Source organism: Penicillium chrysogenum (genome assembly GCF_028827035.1).
Source record: "Penicillium chrysogenum strain IBT 35668 chromosome Unknown utg000004l_segment0_segment0, whole genome shotgun sequence".
Lineage (NCBI taxonomy): Eukaryota > Fungi > Ascomycota > Eurotiomycetes > Eurotiales > Aspergillaceae > Penicillium > Penicillium chrysogenum.
The window spans coordinates 1,086,237-1,102,483 of NW_026622752.1; the positions used below are offsets into that span (position 1 = coordinate 1,086,237).

Genomic DNA, 16,247 nt, shown 5'->3' on the forward strand with positions numbered 1-16,247 from the left:
GGGTGCAACCAGGTTCCGTTAAGGTTGAGGCCGTATACACTGGGTCTCTTCTTGTGTTGTTCTCTATCCCCATAGAGATGTGGGTGATGTTATCGGATGACCCGGCATATACCTACCTAGGTACGTCTCCCATATAACATCAACCAACTTATTGGCCGCACCACCACCACTACCACCACCACCACCAATTGACCTTCCAATCCGCCCTCCACGCGATTATTGACCACGCTCCCAGTCACCACAAAAGCCGCTCCGGTAGTGGCGTCGGCAATTCCTTACCGGACGCAGTTCATGGATTCCCATTGTGTTCTTGCTGTTTTCTTTCCCTCTGTCTCTATTGAGCCACCGGTATTGATATGCGTTGTGTTATCACAGGTTTACTGATAGTTTTTTTAACGCGCTAGTCTTATAACTCGAGGTTATAGCGTAGGAATAACTTATAGTCGAGGTGCTAAGGTGCTTAGGCTAAGCCTAAGGCCCGAGCTACTACGGAGATTTGATATAGACTAAGCGAAATAGGGGGTGATATACGAATGAAAGCTTTAATTCTATAGGAATAAGCCTTTTTTCTGATCATAAATATGTGTTGAGGCTACGAAGAAGGACTACTAGTGAGAACTAGTATGGAGGGAAAATCGGGAAGAAGATGCGTACTATGAATCTATGGAAAAGCAGGCTGTATATGAAGCCTGTACTAACAAAGGAATGGCAAACTGACATAGCAAACTGACAAAGCAAAAGCTCAGTCTGCACAAAGAGACAAAGGCATAAAGACATGCCATACCATGCATGTCAACAATATGCTATTTCCACATTGATTCAGCTCTCTCGCTCTCTCTCGCTCTCTCTCGCTCTCTCCCTCTCTCTCCCTCTCTCCCTCTCTCCCAATCACTTAATCACTCTCACTCTCTTTCTCTGTCTCTGTGTGTGCAGATCTGGAGACACGGTATCTGCCACAGTCTATCTACTGTCCTGAGCTATGAGCCTGCCTTCTCAGCACGAGGCTCCACCGCAGCCTGACAATTATGGGCAAAGTGAAGGGCAGAGACGAAATCTACGTCGCTACTGCCCGGTCTGCTGCCAGTTCGTACCCGCAGGTCATACCTGTCACCCAGTATGTAAACGCTGTGGTAATCCTTTCTCTCCCGAGTCTCGCTGTCTAGACTATTGTGGAAAATTTCCCTGCTGTGGCTGTTGCAAGCAGGAACCAGGTCCACCTCAGGTGCACCTAAATATCAGTCAAGAGAGACTACCTGTCTTTCAAGTATAGTATAATGCCCTTATAGCTTATACGTGTAGCCATTAATAAGCTTTTTGAACAGGTTGTTTTCCCTGACCTGAGGACGGTTATGGTTCAACTCCTTGACTTCATACTATCAGATCGACGGCTTCAAATTGATTTCGACCGTGCGACTTATAAGAGCATAGTCAAGGCTCTTAGAGGACAAAGCAACTTCATTGATTTAGCATTCGAGGCAATCTTACCGGAGATCAAAGGCTTCCAGGGCAAGCTTATTACTACGCAAGAGTACGTTTTTAATTTAAGATAGTAGTTATATCTATGGGTATATTTACTAATTATATAAACTTATTCTACTCTAGGCTACATAAGGTTCGCCTAATGCAATCGTCGATTTTAACAATCTGGGACGACCCTTGTGCTGGGTATTTGGATTTCGTTACGCATGTTTATGATCGTGACTACCTACGACCATATGTCGGACAAGCCGGCGTCCCGAGAGAGCGATTATCACAACACCATACTGCTATTCGCAACGGATCAGGTCGAACTCTACATTACTGGATCATCAAGATCGGCCACGGATTAAGAGTTGCGAACTTCATCCGGCTCTGGACTATGACTTTTCCGGCGAATATCGATAATCTCGTTCAACTGGTTTTCGAAAACTTCCTTGAAATGGCTTTTTGTCGAGCGTTCCAGTCTTTGCCTTCGCCGATCCTAGAGGATATCTTCGGGCCGTGCCCAGAAAACAACGGCCGCTACTCAGGGATGGGTCTCAATGTCATGCCACCATTACTACAAGGAAAGAGAATAGCCCCAATGTTGCGTTCCCAGTTTGTTAAACCGATCGCCTTATCCCCGGACCCCGAAATTCGCGAATGGCCCTCTCTGCGAGTTTCCCAAGTGGAAGAAAATTCTCATCGCGCATTACCGACGAGAAGCCACATGGGCAAAAAGGAATGTCATGAGGCTCTTTGCAAAGCAATTCAACAGAATTCAAACCTCGCGCAATTACTTCCCCTTTCTATGGAAGTAGACGACTGGGCCCAGCCTGAGGAGGAGATAGTCGAGATTGAAACTTGGTTTCAGACGATAACTACCAGACTTCAAGAGGTGAACGGAGCTGCTGAAGATAGCTACATTCGTCCGGTAGGATCCTGCAAGGCGGCTATCGGCGTGATCATCGACAACACCCCGTTCCATGAATATAGCTCTGGAGGTGTAACGGTGAACTTACCATGGGGAATGCAAGAGAGTGGGTTCAATCAATCAAACTCTCTGATCTGGTCATACAACCTCCAGAGCTATGTGCAAATTCCAATGTCTTTCCAAGCTGCTCCACCCAGGCCGGCAGATATCAGGGTCCTCCGGGAAGCAACTCAAGCCCTAATTCGTGGTAGCCACCTCCGGATTGTGATCATTTGCGGAGATAGGGCGGAACAGGTGGCCATCCCTGATGATGCTGGGTTTAAGCGGGTGGAGATTACTTTACAGGGCAGGAAATACAATGTCTGGGTTGAAATTCAACAGTATAGAATTAAAAGACTATTCATCCGTTCACGTCAGCCCCTTTCAAGGCTATGGGCCACCCAAGGGAGACAGGCCTTTGACCTGACGAATGTCTTTCGTTTTTCGTCTATCATGATGGGTATCAAAATCTTCGGAGGCTTTTATGAGTCTGCCCTATCTGTATCGTTGATCGTTCGGAAATGGACTGACGAAAGAGACAATGGTCTTCCACGAGCTAAGCCAGCTGACTTTGAGCCGATCCTAAAGGTCTGGCTAGCAAACAGGTCGTTCCAAAGCGACGAAGACCTCGATCGCCTAACCAAAGCGGCCGGTGGTTCTTTGAGATATGGAGTTCTTGTGCTTAGCCTTATACAACCAAAGGAAAAGCACTCAACTCGGGTCCGGAGGATTCATCCGTCAATTCAGCGTCGCCGTGGTGCGATTCCGCGTCAGGTTATAGACGCTGTGAAGTCACTTTGGACAGAACTTGCTCGCCAATCAAGTGCTCGCCAATCAAGTGCTCGCCAATCAAGTGCTCGCGAATCAGGTGCTGTCGAATCAGGTGCTGTCGAACCAGGTGCTGTCGAACCAGGTGCTGGCCAATCATGGGCTCCCTCCGAGGAACCCGACGACGTGGACGAGGACGACATTGAGACAGCCGCCGAGGAGTTTGGAATTTCAACGGAACCGGAGTATGTCGCCTCGGGTGCTATTCAAGATTCAGAGATCTCGGACCAAGATGGACTTGATAGACCCGCCCCGTGCTTCGATAACCGGCTAGTCTGGCTCCTCGGTACGAAATACAAAGCTGCTAAATCCAGCGAAAACACTGTGCGCATGTACGTTCGCCATATGTCTGTTACCATCCCGTGCAAGATATCAGAGATACAAAATAGGGATATCTGGATCAAAGCTGAGCTATCGCCCATTGGAGAAAGACACCGCAATATGTTCGCTACGACGGCTACAGACAGCGATCCTGCCTCCCGTCTCGCCATTCGGTGCTCATTCGAAGACTCATACAGCGGCCAAACGAAAGTTATATATGCCCATACACTAACCAGGAGCATGCTTTGCAAGGCAAATACTCTGGTCGATGAGTTGAATGGCGACGACTTTGTTGAGATATGCCAAAGACCTCGACGATTCATGTACGTTGACCGTCGATGTACTAGGCAAATCGAGGCCCATCCTGAGCTACGACCATTTATCGGCGGGGCCTACACGGATGACAAGGGGGAAGTTCTATTTTGTTCCTAGGGAGACATCGACCGAAGGAAGAGAAGAGCCTGGTGCCCAAGAGACAGAGACAGATGTCCACCAATGCTAGGACAGCCACAGCCACCGAGACAATTGATCAAGGCAGCCGTTCAAACATTCCAGATCAGGTCAGATGCTGTGGGATTCGCTTTACCTTTCATGAAGCTACAGGTTCTTGCTGGCCTTTTTTTGCAGCGGTACTCAGAGATAAGTCTAGAGGTGTTTAAGCTTGAGGTTAAGGCCTAGTAACAAATAAATCTAACGAAGTTCTCATGGCTTATTTGATGGCACTACTACGTAGGGTCAGGGAAGCAGAAGGGAGAGAGTTGTATTAGAGGAGAGAGAGCGAGCTCCTTCAACTATCTATCATACATATGTATCTATATACGAAGGGTCGATGTCTGGACCTATAGGTGGGCCCCACGTGCGTCCACAACATTATTTGAAAGCCCTTTCTTTGATCGTCTCTAAGAGCTTGTTCGCTAGCAACAAAACCTAGAGTAGGTTTTCAAAGGAACAAGAACCAACAGGTCTTAGAAGATGCCCCTCCAAGGAGTATTGGTTGCTTGAATGTTGAGGGGGGAAATGTAGGACACCGTTCTATAGTAATAGTAAAATGACCTCTCCCATTATTACCCAGCAGATAACTATCCTAACGGCAAATAAAGATTGTAGTGACAGCTCCTGACCTCTATAGTCCTTATTCTCTACTATTGCCCCTTATTAAAATACGGATGCCGTCAGGTTGTTCTGATGAGTATGGTTCTTGTGTTCCTCAAGGTAGGTACCTACCTTTGAGGCCCCACCTCAGAATAAATACTCATTCATCCTTACATCTTAGCCTGGAATCTTTAGCACAGAATTTGGTTACAAATCTTAGTATAAGGGAGAAAGAAGGGGAAAAAAGAAAGCAACGACGGCTGCATGATTCGAACATGCGCCCGCGAACGGAATTGATTTCGAACTGGAAGGAATTGTTAGTAGACGTTGGGTTTACTTGATATTAGAGAACACGTACTCAATCGCCTTAACCACTCGGCCAAACCGCCGTAACGTTGTAAGTCTGAGCTGCAAGAGGATAAATATGAATAAATATGATACGTATGACAGATAACAAGTTAAAGATGTGGTAGTAGGTTGTGGGGGGAAAGGAATTCGACATGCACAGCGGTACGCGCTTCCGAATAAGAATATGTATCTAATAAATTCTATGGTTCTACCTAAGGTATTTCACGATAGTTTATTAATAGTAATTTACCCAACAAAAAAAGAAACGACGGCTGCATGATTCGAACATGCGCCCGCGAACGGAATTGATTTCGAACTGGAGGGAATTGTTAGTAGACGTTTGGGTTGACTTGATATTAGAGAGCACATACTCAATCGCCTTAACCACTCGGCCAAACCGCCAATATTAAAATTCTATGCGAGAAAACATTCAGAAGTCAATTCCAACAAGCCCTCTCCAGCGAGGGCTATTTCCCTGGATTACGAAACCTGTGAAGGAAAGCTTTTAATAGTTATGAGATCCATTTGAAGAAATGCGGTGATATGCATTACATTTTGTGCGAACTTAGTACCCTAGTGCGGTAGGAAGCAGATGAAGATTATTAGGATTCACCTCGTTTACTCGGGATGGAACTAATATGTATATGCAACACTTGTTTTATCTCTACTCTCAACCAACGATTTTTTGTTATACGTTTTTCTGCCAATAGTTATTGATAAGCCTTTTAAGCCCGAGATATAACCTTGGAACCATGCAGGGGTTCCTAAAGGCGGAGATACCAATAGGTCAGAACACGGTATTAGCAGCTTAATACGTATTCCCGAATTTCTACATGTTCTACCGTTGTTTTCGCGAATACGTATTGACTAAGACTACGTAAATTTTTTCATAATACTATAGGTATACTCGGGTGCCCTTTCTAATACTCTACGAATACTCGACGGCATTTTGAATACTAAAAGAATACTCTGTACACTTTTTCTTGTTTTCGAGCTGAACAATTGATCTGCAGATGTGGGTATCAGATAATGGGGTATTGAGACATTAGTCCAGGTCATGGAAAGCCATCACATGCTGTCCACCGCTGCGGTCCTTGCCCTTGGACTTCTTGCGCTTCTTTCGATCCTTGGGATCCTGGCGACGTTCCGCATCGCTGTCATCCGAATCTTTATCGCCATCACTATCATCCATCATGTCTTCATCGCCAGATCCATCATCGCCATTGTCCTCAGCCTCGTGCCACACCTTGACAGTTTGACCACCACCAGACACCATACGGCCCTCCACGTCGAAGCCCAAGCCCACAACACCATCGATCTCATCATGCACAACCTCGGAAACGACTTGGTTGGGTCCAATGCGCACGAATTTCACCTTTCCGTTTGAGAGGCCTGCGGCCACCACCTTGCCCAAGTAGTCAGGCGCAACTGACATTGTCTCGATGGAATCTCCGCCATCGGAATTGCGATCGACGTAGATCCGCTCATCCTGGTCATCCCACGCGCCCTTCTCCCAGAGAGTAATGATACCGCTGGCTCCACCGACAATCAACTTCTCGCCCCGACTGGTTCCGCTGGAAGGCAGACCACCCATAAAGACCGAGCTGACCAATTCTTCTTCCTGGTTCTCGCTGCGCACCAGAACGCCCCTCCGGAGATCTGTCACGGCCAGGGTTGTTCCACCAGTTGTAACCCACTGCTTGCTAAATCCCGACGTGCTGGTTTCAGAAGGCGGCAGAGGAGTAAGAGATGAGATATAGTCGTCGTGAGGGTGGTGCGATTGCTCGGGCCGGGCAGACACCTTGGAGTAGGGGATACGGAGATCGTAGAGGTGCAGAGCGCTTGAGTCAGTACCGAGGAGGAGAGTTTGAGGAGAGAGGGCGTGGATCATGGTTGGCGCATCAACAGAGCTGTATAATATCAAAAAGACAGGTCAGCCAAAGGCGAATGTCTGGATTGTAATGCTTGATATTCGGAGTGTTCCTTTACCCGTTCTTCTCAAGAGGAATCACAATCTTGTTATGCACTTGACCAGTCTCACTGCTTGCAGCTTTCACCAAGCCGTCCGTACCAGCCGAGTAAAGCGCTTTGCCATCCACACTGAACCCTAGGGTGCGGCAGCTACCCTTGTGTCGCCGAGTTCTCCACATTGTGTCAATGTGGCCCTTTCCGGTCCGAGCCGAGGAATTTGATGTGGCATCTTCATCGTCTTCTCCTTCTAAGGAAGGCAGTCGGAAGGTCTGGACGTGGCCCGAGGCCAGACCGACAGAGACTACGGGCTCCTCGGGGTGGATAGCCTGGGTGAACAGGTCCGCGGAAAGCGGAAGCGTGCAGACTGTGTCAAACATGGTTGTGAATTGTGACAGAAATGAGCACAAATTGGGGAGGCTTCTATGAGCCTAGTAAAAATCTGAATTCGAGTGAATTGGATCAAAAGAATAATTGCAAACGCCGGAGCTTAGAGCTGGCCGTTTTTTTTCTGCCGGGCCGGCAATACCCCGACCGCCTTCTTTACTTGTTGGAGTTCAAATCGGGCAAATGACATCAATTCGATTCTGATAAACAACTCTGATTCTAAGAAAGTAAAAATGAAATCAAGAATACAGACAAATATCAACGAAAGAAGCTTTATATAACCACTCGCCATTTCCTTCCAAAATTGGGGATTTGCTGCCACTGGCTCAAGGATTCATGCAGAACAAAGACCCCCGCATTCCAGGTGTAGCCGAGCTCAGCAGCCTACCTGTCATTTTGACTCTTTAGGAAGAAGCGAAAGTGGAGCCAATGGGGCCGACCTTAATGTTGGAGTAGGTCACCGTGGCCGAGCCGTGCTCCTTCTCGACGGTGGCTGGGTCGCCGGAGGTGGTGGCGCATGTGCCGCGAGCAACACCAGGGTCGGAGGGAGAAGCATCAGTGGGGTAGGCCTCGCCGTCCAACCAGAGCATGTTAGCATAGTGGTCATCCCACAAGCTCATGACGAGAACCATTCCCTGGTCCAGACCGTCACCCATGCCGGACAGACCACCGTGCTGAGCGAAGATATCCTCATCGCCGAAGGCCTTCTTCTGGGCTGTGCAGAATTCCGGTGTGATCGAGTTTCCGGTGACGCCGCTGACATCCGAGGCGGAGTTGGCGATGACCTTTCCGTCCTGCACGTAGATACGCTTGATCTCGCTGAGGGCGCCGGAGTCGGTACCGTCGCTGGTGATGAACTGAGTGACAACGGTCATCTTAGACTTGGAGTCGACGGTCATGCCGGGGCCGTAGAAGCTCTCGTTGCCCATGCGGAAGGAGTTGAAGTCGCATCCATCGGGATCGCAGGTACCGGCGTAGCGGGTGGCGGAGTAAGTTCCACCACATTCGTCGCCCTCGCACATGGTCTGTTCGGGGCTGTCGCAAGGGTGAGGAGTGAAAGCAGTGGAGATGCTGTTGGCTTCCCAGATATCCATCTCAGGGCAGCAAGCTCCGTGGCCACCAACACCAGCGTTCTTGTCATTCTCGGAAGGCTCCCAGCTCTCCACGTTGGCCTGTAACGCGCATTAGTCATTTTGCCCACAACCTTTCGAAAGAGCAGTACAAAACTCACCTGGCCGTTGATGAACTTCAGATCACGAGGGCACTGGGAGTCACAGTAGCCAGTTCCGTACTTGGCACCTGCCTTGTTGCCCTCGAACCTAGCCAAGCCACCATCGGCATCCATGGAGACAAAGTACAGAGCTCCATTGAGACCGCAGGGCAGCTCGGAAGCATCCACATCGAAAGTGAACTCCTGGTTCTTCAGCTTGAACATCTGGTAGGTACTTTCGTCCTCCATCAGGAACAGACGAGAGCCAACGTTGGCACCAGTGACGAAGCTCAAGGTGAGGGCATTGCCACTGGTGGTCGCACCGTAGGTGCCTGCATAGTCGGCGCCATCGAGGGCACAGTTCTCGGCGCAAGTCTTGTCATCGGGGCAGAGAGTCGCATCCCACTGTTATCGAAGAATTCAATCAATATAAACGCTCATCTTCTCGGTTCGAGATCCCTTACCTCGTTTCCAGTGTAGCAGTTGGTGGAGCCGTCGACAGAGTGAAGCCAACGCCAGTTGGAGTCGATGACAACGGAGCCCTTCTGGTCAGTGCAGCTGCCCTCAGCAGTGCACTTTTGCCAGGTCAAAGAGGGATGGGTCTCGGCTGTCAGTGTGCCGGCTTGCTGGGCACGGGCTGCCGCCGCCAGGGCGGAGAAAAGGAGTGCGCGTTGGTACATTGATGAAGCAGAAGGATCGTTTGCAATGTTGTTCTGTTATTTTGTTGTCTGGCCTGCAGTTGATGAACAGAGAAAATCCCAGGGTGGGAATTGATCTTTATATGTTTTTTCTCCTTATAGGATTGCCCTAAGTCATTGTCATGCAAGCCTTGACTATGCTCATTCCTGCAGAGCATAACCGGTGGGACGGACCGTAAGGCCGTCCCCAATTTGGCATGGATAGAGAGTCCATAATCATCAATCCAGCATTGACTTCCATACTGGGTCACCTCCGGTTTCGTGAGTGCGTTGATTTGAGGATGGAATCAGGACCCGAATCAGGAAGGGAATGATCATCGCTGGATGACTGTGGTGAGATGTCTCGTCAAGATCCTGACTGATACTGGAGTGGATAAACATGGGTTAATCGTTTCAACGTCCGTGAAAACGGAGAATGCCCCGATCCGGTTCTGTCGATTTTCGTATAAGATTCGGGGAGCTTAGTAGTGCAAGGAGCGATGACTGCAGATGGAGACTCTTTGAGGTATGTTGCCTGTCGATCTTTCATTTACACATCAGGGCCAGTACTGTCTGGCTAAACTATACTCGACAGAAATAAGATCATGAGACACTTTGTGGGGAAGGGGGTGGAAGCCTCCACAGCCGGCCAAGAGCGCCCCTAGATGGAATGGGCGCCACGGCGGTCCCCGGGATCCTCCACTGACATCAAACCGCCAAAAGGCTTTTCTTTGCGTCAGATAATGTGGGATAATCTACGAGGCGTTAAGCCCAAACACGGGGAATTGTTCTGCAGGGCCCTTCGGGCCTAAGGCCGTTTCAGCCCGAAACTAGCCATGATATTGTGAACTGGCAAAGAACTTCCAACACCAACTGTCTCCAGTAATGTCTTGGTGTGGATTATTGTTATCCGCCTTGATTCATACTCCGTATATATTTACTACTCTGTTTTGACATAGCGTTTGGGGCAATTCACCGTCTCGTTGGGACCACATGAGTCTGAGACCGAGGCTCTATCTATGCATACTGGCGGCTCTCACAAGGGTCATCACCGAGCATAAACCAGGCCCCTACATAAATCATAACGCCTCTCATGATTGCACATTTCCACGAATAAGACACTACACACGAGTGCCGCGGTCTGATTTGTAGGGACGTGCATCATATTGGTTGGCCAAACCCGAAGCGTCGGAAGCAGAAGCTAAGATGAAGGACTCACGCTAAGATTTGGCTATTACTGTGGACTCCATTGTGGGGTTCACCAGTAGTATCAATAGTATCAACGGTACTCCAACACTAGGCCCTTACAGTATGGTGAAGCCGGTGTTTCAAGATTCTATTACCGGATGCCCCGGGTCTTTTTGATTGAAAATCCAAATGGCAGCGCGTAGAAAACTTGGCGATGTGACCTCTACAAAATACTGGCGACTGGGAGGGATATAATTTAACCGAACGGAGAAAAAGGTGCATGGTGATCCCCGCATCTTGGGAGTTGCATGTGGTACCTGACGATAGCCCTAAAAATCCTGTGTCTTTGCCGGCCATGCTATCTCATCTTACCTGCCTTCGTTAATCCAGGATCGTATGCGGAAAATTACGAGGTTACATCTGGCCAGGTTCACTACTTGTCTGTCCTGCAGATTCGATGTGCAAATGGCCAAATTCGTCACGGTAATTTGCCGTCAATATACGGGCCAAGGGTTTACTTGTGCACCAATGCAGGGAGTCGAACCAAAATCTTCGACTGGACTAATTCCACCGGATATGGCTACGCGACTAGCAATTTACTGGTTATTGGACATACGGGCGGACAACCTCGAACAGACTAGTGTGCAGGACAATGCATCAATATTTAAGGATGACTGGTGTCGATCGTTTCCTGCTGCAGCAAGTGTCTTCAGGGCTGGGTTGAATAGATTGGATGTAGGGGTTGCTTTAGGCTAGAAATCTTCAGTATTACCTACGTAGGTAGCATTTGTGCTTATATTGGTGCGGAGGAATGGCCGGTGCCACCGATGCGAGAAAGCGCTGTGATATCGATACTGCCTAAGCGATTTGATGGGTTCTGGCCATACCCAGCTTCTCACGGAGAGACACGCCACTTATGTGGATTAGAAGGAAATGATTAGGACGCATGCAATCAGTCGACATGGTAAGAAACAATGAACAAAGGGAATGAGAAAAAAAAAAGAAACTCCGATGGGGGGGATTCGAACCCCCGTTAGTGCTGCTCGATATCCCAAATAAGGGCTTGAAAGAGCACAGTGATAACCCCTACACTACATCGGAAGACTATACATTTTTGAGCGATCGGGGAATACTTATCCCAATTTCCTATTGTCATTACTGTGTAGTTGTCCAGTAAAAAAGAAATCCCACCATGTAACTATCTACTACAATGTAAGAATTTGAATAAGGTGATAAGGGGTAATTGGTGGTGTGACCTCGATTGTTCTGTGTCAATTATTGACTCTAGTCCAAAATAACTGAACAATTAATGCTTGGCCATTAGGTACGAAGTACAGCTGGATATATATGACAGGGACCACGGAAAAGCACCGAGAGCCAGGACTCTCGAGATATCGAGCAGGCCAGCTATGGTGTTCGTACAGAGGAAGCCAGTCTATTATTGAAGGCTCCCATCCATGTATAATGGCCGAAAGCTGCCGTACCTTCGATTCGCATATACATAGGCATATATATATATCCAGATGAGACGCCGTTCGACAAAAACAAAGGCAGAGAGAGCATGATCTTTAGTTACGCACTCTTTAGACATGATTTGACCCGTCTGCTTCAAAAAGGAAGAGGACATATCAATTACAAAGGGCCGTCGGTACATTCTGGGAACATATCGGCCCATGCCTGGCAGGGTCCCTGGATGAAGTCGTGGTTGTGTATAGTTTCCTACATCTGTTGTTGTATATTTCCTGGTTGTATGCACATATGTGTAGAGGCAGATGTCATACCTATTTCTTTGCTTTATAGTATGAACTAAATACCACTATTGACTAGCATGCGCAAATAAAATGCAAATAAAAAAAAAGGTCATAAAAATGAAGAAGTAAAAAAAGAAATTCTCCGATGGGGGGATTCGAACCCCCGTTAGCGCTGTGAAAGAGCGCAGTGATAACCCCTACACTACATCGGAGTGTTGTGGAGATTCGGCCCTTAATTGATTTGATATACTACACGTAACCATCCCAGTAGATTGTGCTTGCCTATGGTTCTTTCCCCTAAGCTAACGGAAATGTATTCAGCTCCGATGACCCAGCCGGCAAAATCACGCCAAGAAACAGACCCTTAGCGATGAAACCTTTACCATAGAGAGAGTACAATCCCATTTCTTTCGGTAGCCTACACCTGAGGATTAACTGCCGAGAACGCTTTAGCACTCCCCAGTAGCGCTCCCACCCACGCAAGGCGCTCCAGTACATTTAAACCCAGTCAGATTCGCGACATTTCCACACAGGTACTCACTTGCCGCGGTGCCATTGTCGAGATGCAGAGTGCTGCCAACGATGGTGATGTTGGTACATGGCGCCACGGCACTGCACTGAAGGCTCGCCAACCTTGTTGACTCGCTGGTGCCAGACAGCCCGTCAATCTCCACATTTCTAATCTGAAATTCCGAGTTTGTGCAGTTACCCTGGCCCGGTGCACCGGAGAACCGCGTGCACTGCGAGATGGCGAATGCGGCCCCGCGAAGCCCTTTTGTGGTCAGGTTCGTGAGTTTCATGTCAGATGCAACTGGACATATTAGCGACCCTCTATTACCCCCTGATTGAGCGGTAGAATGGGTGGGAAGCGGCCATCAAATACTTACACCCGAGTCCACCGCCGCCTCCGTTCGGTGGGTAGCCATTTTGGTCGTCGGTCCATGTCTTTATGTAGAACTAGGAGGGATTGGAGTTATAACTTTATCTCCCTGTCTGTCTGGCCAAATATCATATGATGTTTGTGCTCTGGTCACTCACAGCATGTAATGTGTTGTCATACTCGATGTCCTTGACCGTGATCCGCTCGATCGTCTCGAATTGATCATTGTACTGCCCGATACTCCCCATGGCAATGCCTAGACCATTGTAGAACTTGCAGTTCGTGATGGTTATATCGGTGCTGTTGGCCTTCATCGAAAGGCTGTCGTCACCGTTGTAGACGGTCCAGTTATTGAATGTGATGTGAGAAGATCGAATGGTATCCGCCCCGTCGGTATTGGCTGTGTCAAGTCAATATTTCCCGGTCAAAGTTGTATTTACTCTGGAATCTTTACAGCTTTGTGCCCAGTTTCCTGTGTTGTTGACAAGAATGTCGTCAAGCAACACGTTGTGAGAGTTAATGATTGACATAGTCCTTTGAAGAGTATGTCCACCGTTAGCAAACAAAGACCCCAGCATCCATGAGATTTCCGACACAATATCCGACTTCCTACATACCACATCTGGCTCCTTAGGAAGGTGAGGCCGCGAATAACAGAGTTCGTGAGGCTGTCGAATGTCACACCGTGCGGCCGGCCCGGGTAGTTGGATGTGTTTGGCTGTTCTCTGATCCATTGATACCAGTAGTCGCCGTTACCGTCAAATGTACCTTTTTCATAGCCATTGATGCGAACATTATTCCCACCGATTATCAGAGCTGTTGACTGGTTCTGATATCCGACATCCATTGAGTTGTTTAGCCAGTAAGGGATGTCAGTGCTCCACTAATAAACAAGGCAGATTGTCAGCGATCAGATTTAGTCTTGAATACAATGCCTGGATATTGGAAAGACATACGAGAAGAGTTCCGCGGATGTCGATGTCAACATTTTCGAGCCAGGAGATGTTCATGACTGAGTTGACGTAGTACGTTATGGGTTCGAAGACGATTCTTCCATTTTGGCCACACTCTCTGAATGCCTTCAAAATGGCCGGGGCATCATCGGTCACGTTAGTTCCACCGCTCTTGATCACACAACTGTTCTGGTGGCCTTTGGCTACCACAGGACTCAACTCTGCTATTAGCAGCGACAGAATGACTGGAATCGACCACATGGCGAGGGAAGATCGGGACAAAAAGGGGACATAGAAGACTGCTAAGTGTCTTCCTATCCTTCATATGAGACATCTAGTGCACCTCACCAATCTCCTTTCATCGGTATATCTGGACCCGAAGTATAAACAAAGATTCGTATTCGTTATTTGTGCCAATCAGCCCGATGAGCGATCAACATCACCCCGCTTCGCACGGATATGTTGGTGTTATCCGAGGAGTCGACGTTGCACGGATAGAAAGCCTTTGCTACAAAACCATGCCATTTAAAGAAAGATATGCACTGGTGTTCTCAATATCACCAACTCGGTCGGCACCATTTGAGCCGAATCCATTTGGTCGCAACAGGATGGAACTGCGGGGGAGGTTGGGCATTTTGAGACACTGGCCACTTACTGTCAGCTGTGATCGCACTGTTAACCGTAACCCAGAATACGCAACGAACCCTTGTTATCCATGAGATATCCCGAGACTAGAATGACCTGACAATCCTCAAATGTTCCCGCCAGATATCCGAAAACAATACTCCAATTTTGACTGGCTAAATGGCGCGAACACAGGGCCTTTCCGTTTGATGGACTGATTGGCGTGTTCTGATCGCCAAAGCCGCAGATTCCGGGAGAGGTTTTGCTGAGGAACATACCAACTTCGTGGAGGCAGGTGGATACAGTAATGATAAATCTGATAGTATGTGTCTCCTTTCAAAAGTGATTCAACTCTGATGGATCAGGTTGGGGTTATTGTTAAGACCCGGACGATTTGCGAGGAACGATATTCTTGAACCCGCAGGTTTTTCGGGTATATTAACCCTATTTCATTCAATCCAGCGCTCCTCTTCCAGTGTTTACATCAGGGAATTGGCGGCTGCAAAGACGACACGCCGCATACAGCGAGCGCTGAGAGGATCGGCATTTGCTGGGGGAGCCGATGATTATCTCATGGTGGACTCTGGTGAAGTCAGGAACTTCAAAACAGACCCTTCTCAAACGGAACTTTCCTATCATTGATGTCATCGGCTGCCCATGGGAGCAGTCAAATCATGAAAGTTGCACCTCAACAAAGCGCTCCAATGTCGACATCTCCCCTGATCGGATCATAGCCTCCCTCCACTCTAACCTGATCCAGCTGGACTATGATCAATCATATCCTCTGATCCTGCAGACACGCCTGTCACACATGTCTTTTGTGACTCCTGGTGAGCGTCTAGGCTACCGGGCCTAGATGACTCGACATAGTGCCTCGAGAACTGGGTTTGCATGCTGTTGCTGACTTGTGGGAAACAACTGGCCCAGGGATAATCCAAGTGGGTCACTGCAAGGCTTGGAAAAAGGCAAAATGGGCTATAGGGGGTGAGGCTCGGACGCTCAATGTGGAAGAGGGCGAAGCTGATTCATGCTTTGAAAGATGCGCCGTGATAGTGACGATGACAGCGCCTGGGGAGGTCGGGCAGCGGGCTTGGCAGGGTATGGGGCTACATGCTAGACAAAAAGAAGCAAACAAAAAGGAAACATTGCATGACAGCTGAGAAGCACTGCGAACCAATATGGAGGCCCGAGACGCACCACGAGCTAAATACGGACGCCGCTAACCGTCTCGTTACTTATGCAGGCACACTCCCCCACCTGCAGTCCATGAATACCTCAGCCCTGCGATCTAAGAATCCTTACAACTGCCTAGTGGTAAGGATTCATCAGAACTCGAAATTTGCGCTCCCACCGACACAAGACACTCCGGTGCAATTGAACCCATTTTTGCGACTTTCCAACACGAGTACTCAATTGTGATGGCACCGTTTTTGAGGTGTAGGTGCTGCCAACGATAGCGCCTAAGGTAAGGATCGGTCCGAGGCCGTAGCCTATCACATCTGGAGATCGACATAAGATCGACATACCATTGGCATAAGATCGACATAGTGCAGCCTGGCATTCAGCCGTATGGGACGCCTGACTCGCCT

General features: G+C 48.5%; 4 protein-coding genes across 4 annotated transcripts; 1 reads left to right on the top strand and 3 right to left on the bottom strand.

Annotated features, from left to right (window-relative positions):
* Positions 1–1,349: 1,349 nt before the first annotated feature.
* On the top strand, positions 1,350–4,012 carry N7489_006343 (uncharacterized protein; the record flags this gene model as incomplete). Its single annotated transcript, XM_056712093.1, has 2 exons — positions 1,350–1,528; positions 1,603–4,012. 2 exons carry the CDS (start codon positions 1,350–1,352, stop codon positions 4,010–4,012), a joined length of 2,589 nt encoding a protein of 862 aa, XP_056565808.1.
* A 2,053-nt stretch (positions 4,013–6,065) lies between these two features.
* On the bottom strand, positions 6,066–7,368 carry N7489_006344 (WD40 repeat domain-containing protein; the record flags this gene model as incomplete). Its single annotated transcript, XM_056712094.1, has 2 exons — positions 6,066–6,930; positions 7,010–7,368. 2 exons carry the CDS (start codon positions 7,366–7,368, stop codon positions 6,066–6,068), a joined length of 1,224 nt encoding a protein of 407 aa, XP_056565809.1.
* A 411-nt stretch (positions 7,369–7,779) lies between these two features.
* On the bottom strand, positions 7,780–9,265 carry N7489_006345 (glycoside hydrolase family 7 protein; the record flags this gene model as incomplete). The annotated part of the gene is made up of 3 exons (XM_056712095.1): positions 7,780–8,547; positions 8,607–8,990; positions 9,050–9,265. 3 exons carry the CDS (start codon positions 9,263–9,265, stop codon positions 7,780–7,782), a joined length of 1,368 nt encoding a protein of 455 aa, XP_056565810.1.
* Positions 9,266–12,650: 3,385 nt separating this feature from the next.
* On the bottom strand, positions 12,651–14,295 carry N7489_006346 (putative exo-polygalacturonase; the record flags this gene model as incomplete). Its single annotated transcript, XM_056712096.1, has 6 exons — positions 12,651–13,012; positions 13,089–13,158; positions 13,240–13,481; positions 13,536–13,615; positions 13,699–13,964; positions 14,038–14,295. 6 exons carry the CDS (start codon positions 14,293–14,295, stop codon positions 12,651–12,653), a joined length of 1,278 nt encoding a protein of 425 aa, XP_056565811.1.
* Positions 14,296–16,247: the final 1,952 nt, after the last annotated feature.